A 16,992-nucleotide genomic window follows, 5' to 3' on the forward strand; every position below is an offset into this window, starting at 1 on the left:
ATGAATCCCAAATCTGCCTTCTCAACCATTCTCTCCCCCTATCCCAACCAAGCTAGAAATGCTAACCAGAACCTGAACAGACACGGCCCTTTCCCATCTATGTATGTGGCTTCCACTTGGAATCATCCCCTTTCCCTTCTTCTTAGGTGCTCCCCCCGCTGCCCCCGAGGGCCAACTGAAATGTCCCTGAATCTGTCTCAAGAACAGCGCTCTTAATCACTCCTGACTGCCCCTCTTCCGTCTCTGTCAGAGTGCCATGTCAGAGAACTTGTTTTGTTCACACTGGTCCAAATGCCATAAAAAGATTAGAATCTCCACAGAGGCAAGCCTATCCTCTCTTCTAACTCCCTAGACCTCAAAGTGTGCCCGGCAAGTAGTGGGAGGTCAATTAGCATTTGCTCAAAGAACAATTAAAAGCCATCAGGGCTTTTGCCTTAATTCTGAGGTCTCTTGACCAAGTAGCTCTCTCAATGTGGGAGGAATAATAAAACAACCTCAAGAGGGTTAAGTTCTTGATCAGGTTTAAAGTCGTTCGATTATCATCTTAGCTTCTGTAGGTCTGGTTCTAGATATTTCTATTTGAGAAGCTACATATTTCCATCTCAGATAGTTAAAGCTTGGGGTGCGCCTCAAACAAACAAATGTGGCAAAAGTATGCCTTCAAACTGGAAAATCAAATACAGGCATACCTCATTTTACCATTTTACCATGCTTCAGTTTCCTGAGTTTCGCAGATACTGTATTTTTTTGCGAGCTGAAAGTCTGCGCCAGCCCATCAGGAAAGTCTATCAGCGCCATCTTCCCAACAACACTGGCTTGTTTTATGCAGGTGTCACATTTTGTTAATTCTCCCAATATTTCAAACTTTTTCATTATTCTTCTATTTCTTAGGGCGATCTGTGATCAGTAATTACAACTAACTGAAAACACAGATGATGGCTAGCATTTTTTACCAAAGGTGTTTTTCAATGTAAGTATGTGCATGGTTTTTTCAGACATAATGCTACTGCACACTTAATAAATAGACTACAGTATAATAGAAGCCTAATTTTTATATGCACTGGGAAACCAAAAAATTCATTTGACTTGATTTCAGTATTTGCTTTATAGTGATGGTCTGGAACTAAACCTGACAATACCTCCAAGATACACCTGAATCAAAGAAAAAAGTGGGATGTATAAATCTAAGTGGGGAAGCTGGCATGAATACCATCTAACAACCCAAAAATAACAAAGATCTTACCAGATTTTTTTCTATATGCATCCAAAATTGATGCAAAATATTCTGAATTCTTGCTTCGATTATAAGAAAATCCTATCAGTTCTGCTTAGATCTGGTTACAATAGGTCCCAACTACGAGCCATCTATGAGCATTTGGAAATACACAGCCATACTAAAAAGCCAGGTCTTTGTACATAAATGTATTATGCCTGACCCAGCCTCTCCTAAATCTGCCACCTTGTAAATGGAAGGAAAGGCTCACAAGGACACAGAGCTGCCAAACTGTCACCTCCACATTCCCGGAACCTACATAAAGGTAAAAACTTAAGAAGGACATTCTGGAATTTTGCAGGACACAATTTCTCCATTAAGAAGCCCAAACAAGGATTCTGTGTTCTCCAAGTTAGCCAAAAAATATTCAAGCAAGTAAAACTGTGGAATTGCCACCATGTTTTTTATTGGCCACTTTAGGTTAACTATATTTTTTTGAGGTTAACCAATGTAGATGTACTTAGTGGTAATAAGCCACACTCCAAAACAATTCTATGTCCCAAAAAATCAAAAGCCTTTAAAATAGTCACCCACATTCACAGCACAGCTCAACGGAATATGGAGCGGGGGGAGAAGTAAGCCCAAAGTAAAACTTCGGCCCACTGACCAGTGCCGATGCATTCAAAAATAAAACAAATCCATGGGGCGCCTGGGTGGCGCAGTCGGTTAAGCGTCCGACTTCAGCCAGGTCACGATCTCGAGGTCCGTGAGTTCGAGCCCCGCGTCGGGCTCTGGGCTGATGGCTCAGAGCCTGGAGCCTGTTTCGGATTCTGTGTCTCCCTCTCTCTCTGCCCCTCCCCCGTTCATGCTCTGTCTCTCTCTGTCGCAAAAATAAATAAACGTTGGAAAAAAAAAATTTTTTTTTAAAAATAAAACAAATCCAGTTCGGGACTCACAGGCTACTGAGAAAACTCAGCGTTCCGTTTTGTTTATTACAATGTGAGCAGGACTAGACAAAGACAAGATAATGCCCTTTGACCTCAGCAGGAGATGAAGTCAAAGGGTAGAAGGGCTATTTTCCAGCAAGATCTGCCCTGATCCCTGAACTGGCACAGATCAAGCCAAGGTATTGTGCTCAGTCCTCAAGTGGTTCCAGTCCATCATATACATCTTGGTACCAACCAGACGACCGTCCAAGAGAATGGCTGAAATGACCGACAACGTTCAGCATGGACAAACACGGGCTCACAAAGGACAAAACTATTCCCTGTGAAAGGACTAACACTAATTCTGGGGCCCTCAATGGGTAGTCAGGACAAACGGGCCTCACCTAAAGCCAATAAACTTTGACCAGCCCAACAGTCCCAATGAAAAAGCCTCCTTCTAAGAGAAAAGAAAAGACAGTGGTTTACAGAAGACCATGTAATATCCCCATTCAGAACCTGAAATAAGAGCCTACGACCACCAACCCTACTGTGCTTGTCATCACAAGAAAATCTGAAAAGATAAGCATGGCTTGACACGTTCTCTCAAACTGACTGAAGTAACTAGGGGAGCCAGGTAAGGCTGACTCTTGGCCATCCCAGCCAACAGCGCCCCTAAGTTGTGACAACCAGAAACACCTGCAGACACGGCCAAAAACGTCCTTGGGAAAAAGGAACTGCCCCAGTTTGAGACCACTGCTCCAGAGAGTAGTTCTCAAACTCTTCCATTTGGGTCTGGGTTTCCTCACTGGATCGGTGGGTGCTTATGGACTCTTCTCCCACAGAAAAACTTCTGCAAAGAAGTTCAAGGACCATGTGGACCCTTTAAAACCCAGTCAAGGACTCTCCATCCCATTCTCACCCCAGGCTGGCTCTCAGTGCGTTAGTTCTCTGGACACTCCCATGTGGTTGTAAAAGGTACCGTCCCTGTCCTAGAGACTTCATAGTTAGAAGTACAAAAAAAATCAATAGGCCTGTGGTCATCAGTCCATGAACCAGCAATGAAAATCTGCAATAAAGATGAACCGATTGGTTCACTAGCCCAGTGCATGTGTTCATAAAAAAAAAAAAAAAATTGTCGGAGCACCCTGGTGACTCAGTCGGTTAAATGTCTGACTCCTGATTTTGGCTCAGGTCACCATCACACAGTTCATGAGGTCGAGCCAGGTGTCGGGCTCCACGCTGACAGTGTGGAGCCTACTGGGAATCTCTCTCTCCCTCTCTCTCTGCCCCTCCCCTGCTCATACTCTCTCTCAAAATAAATAAACTTAAAAAAAAAGCACTGGTATTACATACTTTTATATTATGTGTAATAGTAATATTACATGAATCAGTGAATTCTGACCAATCCACTAATTAACTGTGGGACTTAATCATTTGACTTTTGCATCTCATTTTATTCATCCACAGGATAGGGAAAACGCTTTAGCAAACATTATTGACTTAAATAATGGATGAGAAAGTACCTTGTAAAATATATAAAGTACTATAGAAATTTAAATATTCATTCCGACTCCTAGTCTCATCAGGTTAATTTTGGGCTAAAACAAACAAACAAACTCAGAGAATAGATGTTTAAAGAGACTTGCTAAGACTAAAAAGAAGTGATAGTAAATCTCAATTTCTAGTCATATGGTCACAGAAAATAACAAACCAAAACCAAAGGGTCATTTTAGACCAGAGGAGCTAAAAGGGATCTCAATGTTGTTTTCTACTAATTGAAACTGAGAAAAGTGTGGTCCTGAGAAGTTAAGATACTCAGCAGTATCACACAGATGGTCACTGGTAAGGTGAGAACTAGAACCTGAACCCCCTGAGTGGGTCAAGTATTTGGGGCGGGGGGAGAAAGAGAGCGAGAGAGGAGAGAATGCTGGTAATAAGAGTATTCCAAACCCAGCATTTGGAATACAGCAGAAATATCTATTATACCAATGATCTGAAAACGGAGCCAAACCCAGGACCTATTTCACTGGTTGGTTGATCTCAAGAAGTTACTTGATTTCTGTATCTCAGACTCTTCATATATAAAATGGAAATAATAATATACTATAATCTCATAAGACTATTGTGAGATTAAGTGAAATATTATTCACCCAATAAGCTCTCTAAAATCACTTACTGTTACAATCGTGACTCTTTCAGTAACACTATACCATCTCCACTAATAAAAAACTAACGTATCTTTAAAGTTCCTTGTCCCTGGAAAAGAACTAGACACTGGCATTTTTACGGACTTGGAGGGTAGTTAGCTAAGCACACCACAGTATGGTTCAGACCCGTATCTCCCCACACTCATTCAAACCACATGCGCACAGACTTATTAACAGTAAAAAGGATTCTTCAGATTAACACTGACTAGTGATATAGTGATGTTCAAACTGAATTTTAGATTCAGTTGGGACGCATTCATGTTTTCATCTTTAAAAAGGCAGATTCCACATGCTGAAATACATATATTCTACTTTATCCTAACTCGCTCCCGAAGGGCACGCCGAGCTAGGCCGCTTTTACTTCCCTTTCCATCTGTCATTTTTTCCACGAACTTAACAAGTAGGCACCACAGGCCTAACTAGGCTTGGAAACTCCACTTTTTGTTATCCTGCAACCTAACTATTAGGCCTTAAAAATAGGAGATCACACATATTCTTGGCTAACTCAATCTGAATGTGAGCATTCCCTCGTCACCAGATATTTCTTGAGCACCTTCTGTATGACAGGCACAGTTCTCAGTACCAGGGACACCACGGAGAATAAACACTGTTCCCATGAAGTTACATGCTAGTGGGACAGGGGACACTGGCGAGAAACAAGGCTGTATCAAGTACAGTGTGTGTGCACAGCATACTTGAAGAATGCAGGAAAAGCCAGTTTTATTAAGCACTTTGCTAAAAGTGGATCTGGGCTTCATACTTTAATCTGCGATGGTAAGCCTCCCTTTGGGCGGGGCCCAAGCACTGGAAGGGTAAAGAAAAGAGAAAGGCTCTGTACTCACACACAAACGCCCAGATCAGATCTCTAGCTCGAGAGGACCCCTAACACCCCCTGGAGCCAACAGCACTCCCGAGCTCTTCCCGCTGCATACAGCCAAGAACATCACAGGAACAGCACACTGTCTGTTGTCTGGAAACGGCACGGTCAGTGAAGGGAGCCCTGGAAGGGAAGTCAAGAAACCTACTTCCTTTTCTGCCAGTTACTCTCGCTATGCGACCTCAGGCATGTTCACCGACCTCCGTGAACCCTAGGCTCCCCGCCCGCGTGCTGATCCTCCTGTACTGTGACACTGGGCTAGTCTCTTAAGCCCTTAAGCCTTAGTGTCATCTGTTCAAGGAGGCCAGTGGAATGACACTGCTTGGCAAACTGTCGAGTACTCCACTGACAGAAGCTATTTAAATAAATACACGGATCCAAAGCTTGCTACTTGCTTTACAGGAACATCAGGAAGATTAAGGAGAACATATAAAATGCCTTAAGCTCTCTGTAAAGAGAGAGTGTTACGGGGTACTAGTGCTCATAATTTCTACAATTACTATTCTTTCCAGTTAGATTTCCTTGTATTTTCAAATTCCTTAACCAAAGTCATCCACAAACCCAGAGACGCAGAATACAGAGCGAAAATAAGAGCAGTGTCCTAATTAGAATAGTGCTAAGTGGAATAAGCTTGCTAAGAAATCAGGAAGCAGATACCCATCTTCCCCTCCGCAACCTCTCCCTGCCAGGGCCGCTGCCCAGGCCGGGTCCCCGCAGGGGTCCCAGGTACACCGCGGCCACCCAGACCACAGCCAGAGCCGGCGTCCCGAGCTGGGAGTGCAGCCACGCTTTCTTTCCGAGAAATGGGAGACGCTCCCTTCGCAACACAAATCCTGAAGTACCTGTGAACAAAGTCCTCAAAAATAATGACCAAGGGACACAACTCACCAGAAGACTGAGTCCCTAAGGGGCATTCAGGAGCATCGTCTTTCGCTTCTCTGACAGTCCAGTTAAAAAACCCACACCTTGCCCTTCATCCACCTGCTGGATGGAGCACAGGCAACACAATGAAGCCCTCCGGAGAAAGTTTTGGCCGGGTGGTAGAGAACCAGCAAGGGCCTGGCACAAACACTGGGTCAATTCCAATGAAAATAGAGTATATAGATTTGTGTTGACGAATGCTGGCTAAGTCCCTCTTTACAGATATAAAGCAACTACCACTGACAGCTGTTACTGAGGCAAAGTCAAAAACCTGCAAAGCCCTTCTCACTTAAAGTAGAGCAATACTAATTTCATGAATTCGGTCTGCAGTACACTTGGAACGAGTCAAGTCCTAAGCCTCACAAACTGTCCTTATCAGTGTAAACACTCTGATTTACAGAGTTGCTCCCCCCCCCCCACCCCCACCCCACATGCTGTCTCCTGCTCTTCTCCAGTAGCCCAGGTCACAAAAGTGATGACCCAACCACAAGACTACTGGATGTGCCTCCCTTGCTGGTGTGCTGGGGCTTTTTAAGGGGAGGTGTGAAAGGGGATCGAGCCAAAGTACCTTCTAAAAATCACATCCCCTTCACTGGCTCCATGGCCGTCAAATACCTTCCTGCCATCCTGACGTAATAAGCCAGACTACCCAGTCACGTCAAAGGTAGTGAAAATGTCCTCGTTAAAAAACAGACCAAAAATAAATAAATAAAGCCCACAAATAACTTTTCTAAGTCCACGTTTTAAACATCTAATTCCCAACGTACTTTACCTACTCCATAACACAAAAAGAAAAAAAAAAAAAAGTAAAAATTCTAGGAGAGAAAAGGTGGAACCGAGGTGTGAGCACAATGGCCGCCGCCAGCAGGGTCTGACTTCACTAAGGCTGCAACATCACCTCAAGGCATGAGATAGTTCAACCCAGCTCAAAGGTATTATTACTTAGGTCACAAAGAACTCTGCCCAGAAAAACAAAAAATAAAATCAATATCCAGGAGGGATTAAGGGGCAGTGAGAAGGAAATATCCTTTTGTTTGAATGCTCTAAAGAAAATCTCTCACCAGTAAAAGCAAAATATTTACCTTCATTTAAAAGTTTTGAGTTGTATGTGATTTCCTGCATCTAAGAGCCTCTTTCTGAACTACAAAGAGGCCACAAAACATCACATTTTCCCGTCCCCATTTTCCCCTTCAAAAACCCACAAGATGGTGATTAAAAAACAGCCCCTTGTCTTCAGGCATAGTTTGAGAAGCCACAAGGAAAAGATAAAAGTTAAATGGAAGAACAAGTCTGTAAACAAATGAGAAATAGGTTGCCCACGGAGGAAGCAAACTCAGTCTTGATAAGCAGGCAGCTCTCCTTGCTCAATCCATGGGAGATTCCAAGCGAAAGAGACCCTCACCCCCTCACCCACTGACAGAGTCTGAAGGACGCTCCAGGGGCTCTGGGCATGAGCCCGGAAGTTCAGTGACTTAAGGACAAACCCCAGGACCACACCAGTCTCCCAGGCGCTCTCCATTCCCAGAAGGACCCGGGGGCCTGACCTATCAGGGCCTGCCAACCCAGGGCAGACCTATCTCCCAAGAAACATCCTCCCAGGTAAATTCATCTGAAGTTCTGAATCCACTACCTAATAACTACATCACCTTGTGCAGATCTCATCCTGTTTAGTCACCCTTTGATTGGACATAATCCCTTTCTTAGGATCATTGTGAGAATAAAGAATTCTGGCAGTGTGCCCAGATAAGTGCCTATGCCGGATACATAAAAAACGTTCACTTCCATTGAGAGGAAATCCCAGTTCCACTCAACGCTCACTACTTTAGGTGAACAATCTTCAGACACTCTAGAAGACCTCAAAAAAAAGAAAATTCAGAACTCAACACATGAGAAGATGAGAAAAGAAAAAGGGGAAACCCACACCATTCAGAAAACACCCCTCATTATGCACCTACCCTGACAGGTTAAATTTCCTCCTCATACATCTGCTTCTCTTCAAAGCCCTGTGAGAAGTAAAGTGACAGCTTACTGGGTCCTGCCCAAGGCACTGCCGCTTGTATCAACTGTCCTAATGCTAGATCCTCTCCGAGTTTTGGAAAAAAATACATACTTTAAAATCTACAGACATCTAGATTTACTAAGTAGGGCTGAAGTTGGGTCCTTATCCCAAAATGTCCAGATCAGACAGGCAAGGGGTAAGAAAACACCACCATCTGCTTAATATTAATTGCGAAGTATTATCGAAGTTATCACTGAAGGCTCGGTAACCCTGCACTAGAAGAGGTAGCTTTAAGCCTCGATGAAAAACACACACAAAATCACAAGAAGCCCCTCCCCTACCCGAGCATGCACATGCTCTTCTAATTGTATCTGGAGGTTTTCTGCACCATCATCGAAATCTCACTTGTAATCTCTTTTGAGATTTTCCAGCGCCGTAGTGTCCACCCACTATTCACCAACCTCTAGACTATTACCCTAATGTTGATACAGCAAAAGAAAGCTCTGCCAGTAAAATTTTCATCGGCTTATTCCTTTCAGCTAGAACATCCCACCTTTCGTAATAGTTCACTTTCATTAGTATACAAGAGTTCGATCATTCATTTCTGGAAAAAATAATTAGTCACTGTGCGGGAAGACAAGACACATTTTTGCCTACATTCTCAAACACCTATTCGTGCACCTAATCCTCCTAATCCTAGCGCTTATTGTCCAAGACAAAAGGTGTGTAAGAAACTAGGAATATTTTTAAACAATACTTTTCTTATGGCAAAGCTGCTCTAAGCAGAACTTTAAACAAATGGACCTCCATCGCAAGCACTGTTCCTAAATAAATTTACTGCACCCTCGCATCAAGACCACTCAAGGCTGGAATGTGATGCCAGTCATATATTACTTCAACCTCAATAAATCTCTTTTTATCCCTCAAATCCTGGGCTACTTTCTCAAATAGTTCGCGAAAAAGCACCAACCTAATTAACAACAGCTTCCTCTGCAACAGTGGCCTTGATTTCACTTATTTACACATTAACTGCAGCCTCCTTTTGGCCAATCCAGTCTATTCTCTGTACCATGCCGAGCCTTTTATCTGCCCTGGACAGCATTTTCTCCAGCAGATGAAGTAGATGCCGATTGATTTGCTGTCGAGCATGGTAAATTAATAGCAACAAATTGCTGAGGGCCCGTCTCGCTGCTCCACCATGCTTCGGCAGTTTTGCTTTATTTGCTCCATGATGGGCAGCAGTCGGCCTCTTCAAGTCAATTTCTTCTTAACAACCTGCAATACTTTTCAATGGTGAAAATAGAGCTGTTCCTTGTAAGTCAGAAATCAATATCCTATTGCCCTTAGAAAATGCTAAACAAGCAGTATTGGCAATCCACTTGGTACTAGAGGGTATCAGATATAATGCAAATCCATACTGCTTCCCTCCTTGTAGTTATTACAGTTTGCTAAAAGGTTCCTAATGTCATTTATCATCATTTACCATCGACCAGAGAGGCTATGATTATGATATCCTATCAGTTGGCAAGGCCCTTTCATTTCTATTCAATTAATATTTTAGCAGCACTCAAATGGTTGTGGCCCAAGTCTCATAATAAAATTTACATGGCTTGGAGTGAAACAGGAATTCTCCTGCTCTGATTAAAAAATAATAATTATATTTATATATAAAAATACACACACACATATACACACATGCACAGAAACACACAAACGTGTATATTGAGAGCACAGTATTTACTTTCTTAGGTTCTAAGTGTTGTAGATTTCCAAATTTTTCTAATTCTAAAATTCAAATACTAAGCTAAGTTTTTTTTAGAAGCAAAAAGACCTTCAGATTACAGAAGACTGACTATGAGAAAGTCACAAGATGTCCTCAAAACGTGGTATATTCATCTCCGTTCGCAGCTCCTCTCGGTGGAATTCACATACCTACTGTTCCTAATCAACATCCAATATTCACTTTTTAAAGAGGTAACTGCTGCTGTCAGATTACATCAGGGAGGTCTTCTTTAATTACGGCATTACAGGTGAAGGATGAGAATGAGCAGCATTTAGCAATGTTATCAACTGCATGCATCACCCTGCTGTGCCCAGGGTCACTGACCCATTTAGAAGCCGCACTGCATTTATAAAGAGGAACAATCAATGGGGTGCCTGGGTGGCTCAGTCAGTTGACTGTCCTGACTCTAGGTTTCGGCTCAGGTCATGATCTCACCATGGTTTCGTGGGTTCGAGCTCCACATGGAGCTCTGTGCTGGCAGCTCAGAGCCTGCTTGGCATTCTCTCTCTCCCCCTCTCGCTGGCCCTCCCCCATTCGTGCTGTCTCTTTCTCAAAATAAATAAAACTTAAAAAAAAAAAAATCATCAAAAATAGTAACAAGTAAACCGTGAGCCAACTGTCCCATCCACCCCAAAAAATAAACACAAAATCCAAAAACCTCACTGGGAAATCCTTAGGGAACACAGGCCAATGTTCTTTCATTTAAAAAAATTCCATTATGCAGACATCACAGTAAAACATGTGCCATTTCTAACTATGTCCCATTTGTCATCTTCGTGTTCATGCTGGAACTTGAGACAGTGGTGAAGCATTAATTCACATTATGGCCTACAATGCTCCATTCTAACTTTTCTGGGTTTGTTTCCAGCTTCCTTGGCTCAGCTCTATCGATCCTACTAAAGAGTAGCAGAAATTAGATTCATATTTTATGCTCTAATTCCATGTCATGTCACCCAGTTCTCCTTTAAAAAAAAAAAAATCAACTAATTCTACCAGACTAATGCTATTTACTCAGTTACCAAAATTTAAATTAATTATGTTCTCAAACATAATTGTTAAAAATTGGCAACATTATGCAGGCTTAATTAAGATTAAATCCAATTTACTAAATGTACTTTAATTGGTACTAATTACATTAGCTTTCATTTCAGAATGACAAATTCCCCATAGATTTCACTCTATAGTCTTCTATCAGAATCAACACAGGGTGACTGACGACGAACATCATACAGAAAGGGGAGGGGCCATAATACCAGACCCCCACCCTGTCTGTCACCGCTCTATGCTTTTATCCTTTTATCAATTTGCTAAGTCACAGAGTCATGACTCCATCACAGCCATCATTTTCTGTTCCAATGAAAAATTTCTCTAAAAATAAATACTCTGTGGCTGGCAGCAGCTAAGAAGAACAGGAGCGTTAACCAAAAAATACACAAAGGTTTCAAATATCAGGGCCACCAATTACTAGGGTACTTCCAAGGACTCCGGGGACTCCTACTCTTGAACCCTTCAGAGACACAAATCTAATAAGTGAATAAGCCTAACCCGATCTTGAGAACTAGGCCCAATTATGCCGCAGGGCAACTTCCCTGCATTATTGCTGCTTTCCATTACGAGGGTATCCAGCGAGTGCATCTGGAAGAGAGGCCAAGAGGAACCAAGGCTGTCTGCCTAGGAAAACAAATAAAGACAGATATGCCTCTGTGCTTAAGGGGGGAAAGAAAGAAAATATAATAAGTAGGTGGTTTGCAGGGCTGTCTGTATTTCATAATGTGATAAACTGCCCTCAGGATTCTTGATATGATTGAATTTTAAAAGCAAGGGGAAAAAAAAAAAAGGGAAAATGTGTTCCATTCTCAATTTTAAATGGACAGCATGTGAGGCCACCTGGACAAGAGGATGACAGAATTACGGGGGTACAAAATGTGTAAAATTAAGGGATCTCACACACAATCCCCCCCTCGCCAAAGAAATGCATACAATCAAATACAAGCTCTGGGTCTCTCAGAACTGTAAATGTTATGTATAAAGAGATCTGGAAACTAAGTGTTATGGTAAATAAGACACAGGAGGAGAAATAAAGGAACATTAATCATCTGGTTCAATCTTTAAAAAGACACTAATTAATCCTGGGATGGTGGGGTGAGGACAAAAAAAAAAAAAAAAAAGACACGTACAAGATCCAGACCTAAAATGACACGTAATGAGCATAATTAACAAACAATCTCTCTCATATAATTTACTCCTGTAAGGTACAGCTAAGAGGAGTCCATCCATAAGCTTGATGGATTTTTTGGAGGGGATATTTTAATACGCAGCAAACTATATTGTGTTAATACTGACATACGTAAACAGCATATGATAAAAACAAAAGTACCTGAAATCAAGTCTTCAGCTTAAGTAACAACTCCCTTTTTCCAACTTTCTGTTTTCAAATACTGTCTATCTGATGGCTTTTTTAAAACATGCATCTTTTAAATATCTACTACCTGTAAGTATGTGATTATATCCAGAAAGGAATCCGTAAGTACTAAAAGCCTAATATGTGACCATTTTATAGGTTATAAACTTAGAAAATAAGGATATCTACCACGAGCATCAGCAAGAAATGAAGAGCATTAAGTTTTCCCTCATCTTTTCCCAGCAGGTAAACACACACACACCTATTCTAAAGTAGCTGATGAAACAGACCTGAAGCACTTTCACCAGGAGATCACTAAAAATAAATTATTGCTGCCAAACAATATTTTTTACATATATGCTATTTTTCTATCTAGAAAATTTAAACCAAACCATTTAATTCAGTTGCCTGCATTTAAAAAAAAAAAAAAAAAAAAAAAAGCTGTTTGAGTCATACCTCTCAACACTTTGACTAATCATTATGGTTTTTGTTTTGTTTTGTTTTGTTTTTTAGCTGAACTAATTACTAGATTTGAAGACTCAGTGGTGTTGAACCTGATCACAACCTCTTTTCTGGCTCAATTTACTGCACAAATTTTGGAAGTACAGTTACAATTCCTAGTAAGACCCAACTAAGTAGCCTCGGGGGACTGGTACAAGGATTTTATTTTACATCAATTTCTTTTGTAGCGCTACAGATTTCATTTTGATCCTCCCAGCTCACCCTCTATCCATTCTTTCACACCAAGCCAAGGAAGGTTCCACACAATTTACAGTTTTCTTTTTAATATTCGCTAAGAAAAGCCCTCTCCTAGGACAAGTTTGCAATGCCTGAAATACACACATTAACTCTTTCAAAAGAAAAACAAAACCTATTTTAAAATTTAGCATCCTGCCTTTGAAAGTGTACAAAGTTTAATATGAATTCAGACACTTTAAGTCATGTTTTTAAATGATTAAAATTAGGGGAATATGCAAAAAGGATGGGGAACCACACCTGAAAAGATAGCATTGTTTCCCGTACAGTCTTTTAAAATACAGCCAGCCACAAAAACGTGCAGAATAAAATTGCGAAACATACAATTTTCTTTCTAAAGTATACAGTATTACTGTCATTTCAAATGGTATAAAGAAGTAACTTACCTGCTTGTGCATTTCTATATTCAACCCATAGGACATCTCATAATACTGTCAAAGAAGGGAAAGCAATTAATTTCGTGCTTTTCATTGGTCTCCCTAGTTCGTTCCCAATGCTCCAACTGTGTTTAAAACAAACGTAAAAGCCTCACCTAAACCAAAATAACCATAATACTTATGCTGCTAAAGAGGAACACTTAGCTGAATAAACTAGAAGCCACCCTAAGACACAGACTCTGGGAAAGTAACTCACAAAAATCAAGTTCACACATAGCATTCTTAACACCACCAGTTCTCTTTATACATCACAAACAGATGCATCAAAAAGGTCTGATGAAAATTTGGTACCATATGGACTCTAATTCCTAGGCACAGCGGGCAAGTTAATGGCAAGAGTCTCCTACAAACGCTGATGCTTTGAAAGAACTGTTCAAAAATGTGATGCTACTTCAGAGTTCTCTCATTTTTAGTGTACTGCTCATGTTCATACATTCAAAGGAAAAGGGCTTGATAGGAAATGAATGAGTTACTCTGATGCCTTTATGAACAAGCATAAAAACATGCTTGGTAAGACTTCTGAAAAAGCAGATCTGATTTTTTTTTTTTTTCTTTTTTGGACGTGTAACGTAACTGTCATTACACAAATTCTGGCAGAACAAATCAGTTATACAGGGGCCGACAACACTCCTCAAACCAATGGAACACCACAGAAATTGAAAACACACAAAACACACAAACTAGTAACCTAAAAAGCGGGAAAAATTTGAAAAGGTGTCTGGTGTCTGGGTATCTGTCATTCTCTAAGAGAAATGAAACATTAAAAATGTAACTGTGTACGGAAAAACTGGTTAAGATTGTTTGGAACAAGAACAATAAAACAACAAAGAAAACCACTAACAGAGAAACATTTTGCCTGTGACTCTACACAAAACATAAAGGAGGTCTGGGTTTGTTTGTTTGTTTTTGGGGTGTTTTGTTTTTTTTTTCCAATCTATAAAAACAAAGCCCAGAGGATTATACCCCACACAGCTGAACTTTTTGAAAATGAAATCAAAGCTGGTTGTCAGAGGCAAGTTCTAACATCCTGGAATTACAGGTTGCTAATGGTCACATTCCCACAACCTCAACTACGCTGGCACTGTGACTGGGATCTATCCTACAGCCTCCAGCAATCTGAACATACCCTTCTTTGCTTTTGGTATCCTAAACTAATAGGCACTTTGAATCTGTGACACAGTTTTCTTACCATGACATAATGCCGCTGCATCTCGGTCTTCTCACTGGCCAGTTTCTCACATTCCAGCTTCAGGCTGTTCAAGACATAATGAAATCTAAATACAATGCAGACCTTGACTTACGTTCTTCAAAAGTAAACACGCATTCCCTCCTCTAAATCATCACCTACAAAGCGCCAAATCAACTATCTTAAATACCGCCCTCATTACCGAAGGAGAGAAAGGGGTGACTGGAAGGAGCCTGGACTTGCCCTTTCAAGAAGGACCAAAAGTGGGGGTTTTGTTTAAGAAAAAAATCCTCTGGCCCATTTAATTCCAGAACCGCATTGAGAAACGAACGTTCACTAAATTCATTTAATGAAAAAAGAAGAAAATAAACATCAAGAATGTCTACACACCCAAACACAAATTTAAGTCCCCCAAAATGTCACAAGGGGTTTTTTTTCTTTCATGTTCCGCGAAGAGATTAACGAAAATATGAATCAAGCACGTCTTATGAATGATGTCTTATTTGTTCCCTCCAAAACAGAGACAAGTTTAATACCACCACCCAGGGGCAAAGTGTGGATCGGGTTCAGTGGCTTGCTTAGGTTCTTGCATTTAAGAAAGAATTCCACGTCATTAGAAAGCCAGTGAAAGAAAAATATTTCAAAGGCACTCCAAGTCCAACGGTCGTCTCTAAGAAGAAAACATTTTTTCAGCATAAAAGTAATGAAATCGCTCACTTGCGACTTCCCAGGGCTCTCAGCTCTCGGTATTTCAGTGGAATGTTAGAAAAAAGTGAGACGGAATCAAGCCCGGAGTAATAAAGAACCAAGGAAGTCAAAAGGCCCCAGAATCTTCCCAACCTTCCATTCTCCTGGCCCCAATAAATCAATATCGAAAGTTTGGCCTCAGCATTTTCCAAGTCTCCCCAGTTTCGATTGTTCTGCTTCCTTTTTATTTATTTATTTACAGAAGGGAAAAATGCTTAATTTCTTTACACCTGCCTAAGGAAAAGAGGCCTTGCCTTGCCCTTTCTGCCCACAAGTAAAAATGATAATACCATCCCCGCGGCGGCCAAAAAAACAAGGGGGGGGGGGGGGGGGGGTTGGTGTTTGTTTGGGGGGGGGCGGGGGGGGGGGGGGAGAGACAAGAGCTAAGCAAACAGGAGGATCAGCTAAAGTCAATATCGTTACCTGTGGTATTGAGCCTGTAAAAACTGAAACTCTTCCTTAATCCGATCACAGGACTCGGAAATTGTAAATTTAAAGGGTTGAGCAGGCTGATGCGGTGCCTAAAGAACAATAAAATATTTAATTAGCCCACATCACAGGCGAGGCAGAGATGGAGAAAACACACCACGCGGCGCTAGCGGGAGTGGGGGGGGGGGTCACCGCGCAGGCAGGCAAAGAGCGATTAAAACTCTCATCTAGCTCCCCCACCCCACCCCCGCCTCGCCGCACAGCCCGCCAGGGGCCGGTTTCGGGGTGGCCCCGGGCCCCCGCGTCCGCCGGCCCGCCCCGGACCCTGCGGGTTCGAAACCCCGCTCCTCTCCCTCGCCCACCGCAGACGCCCCCACCAGGCGTCCGGCGCGCCGCGCCCACTCCCTCCCCACCCGGAATCGAAACTGGCCCGTCGGGGGGATTCGCGCCATGGCGTCTGGCCGCGGTCAGGTCGGGGGAGGGGGGACGCAGCCGCCACCCTCCGCGGCCAGCTGGCGGGCTCGCTCGCGCGTCCCCGGGGCCCGCGGCGCGAGGGGCCGGCGCCCCGCACTCTCGAGCCGCAAGCGGGACCAGCCGCGCCGCCGCCGAGGGCGCCCTCCCCGCCCCGCCGCGGAGTCGCGCCTCCTCCATCGCTCACCACCCCCCCCCCTCCCCCGGAGGAGTCGCGGGGACGGCGAACCGCTCGGCGCGGCTTCCAGGGGCTTCAAAGACAACAATAAGAAAATGGCTACAACTCAATTGCCTCTCCGCACCCCCTCGGAGAGTGCCACCGCGCCGGGGGGTAGGGGGGGTGACGGCGGGCGGCTCCCCGAGCGGGCCGCGGGGCGCGGGCCGCCCTCCCCGCCCCTCCGGCCCCAGACACAACTCGGCGCGCAGGGGGCGACGCGGGGAATCCCCCCGCGCTCGGCGAGCTCGCGCCCCGCCGCCCGCACTCACCGGGTGTCTGGTCTGCGGGTACATCTTGCTCAGATCGCGAATCATCCAAACCGATTTAGTTGGCTGCGCTGGGCAGAGGCGCGCGGCTCATTGGCTTTAATGGCCCCGAGAAGGAGGAGGAGGCGGCGGCGGAGGCGGCCGGCCAGGTCCGAG

General features: G+C 43.2%; 1 protein-coding gene across 12 annotated transcripts in view; it reads right to left on the reverse strand.

The window, feature by feature from the left end:
* TLE4 (TLE family member 4, transcriptional corepressor) overlaps nucleotides 1-16,992 on the reverse strand; it is a 160,202-nt gene that overhangs the window by 124,038 nt on the left and 19,172 nt on the right. For 6 of the 12 annotated variants that reach the window (XM_040449294.1, XM_040449287.1, XM_040449286.1 and 3 more), the window contains exons 1-4: nucleotides 16,840-16,986; nucleotides 15,877-15,974; nucleotides 14,710-14,773; nucleotides 13,470-13,514 (exon numbers count right to left, since the gene is read on the reverse strand). In XM_040449294.1, coding sequence (XP_040305228.1) covers nucleotides 13,470-13,514; nucleotides 14,710-14,773; nucleotides 15,877-15,974; nucleotides 16,840-16,884 — 252 coding nt within the window. In that variant the 5' untranslated portion in view covers nucleotides 16,885-16,986. Of the gene's footprint in view, nucleotides 1-13,469; nucleotides 13,515-14,709; nucleotides 14,774-15,876; nucleotides 15,975-16,295; nucleotides 16,407-16,839; nucleotides 16,987-16,992 lie in introns of those variants that run through there. The other 6 variants (XM_040449288.1, XM_040449292.1, XM_040449285.1 and 3 more) reach the window with 3 other exon arrangements.

Source organism: Herpailurus yagouaroundi, unplaced genomic scaffold (genome assembly GCF_014898765.1).
Source record: "Herpailurus yagouaroundi ecotype Mexico unplaced genomic scaffold, PumYag 199, whole genome shotgun sequence".
NCBI lineage: Eukaryota > Metazoa > Chordata > Mammalia > Carnivora > Felidae > Herpailurus > Herpailurus yagouaroundi.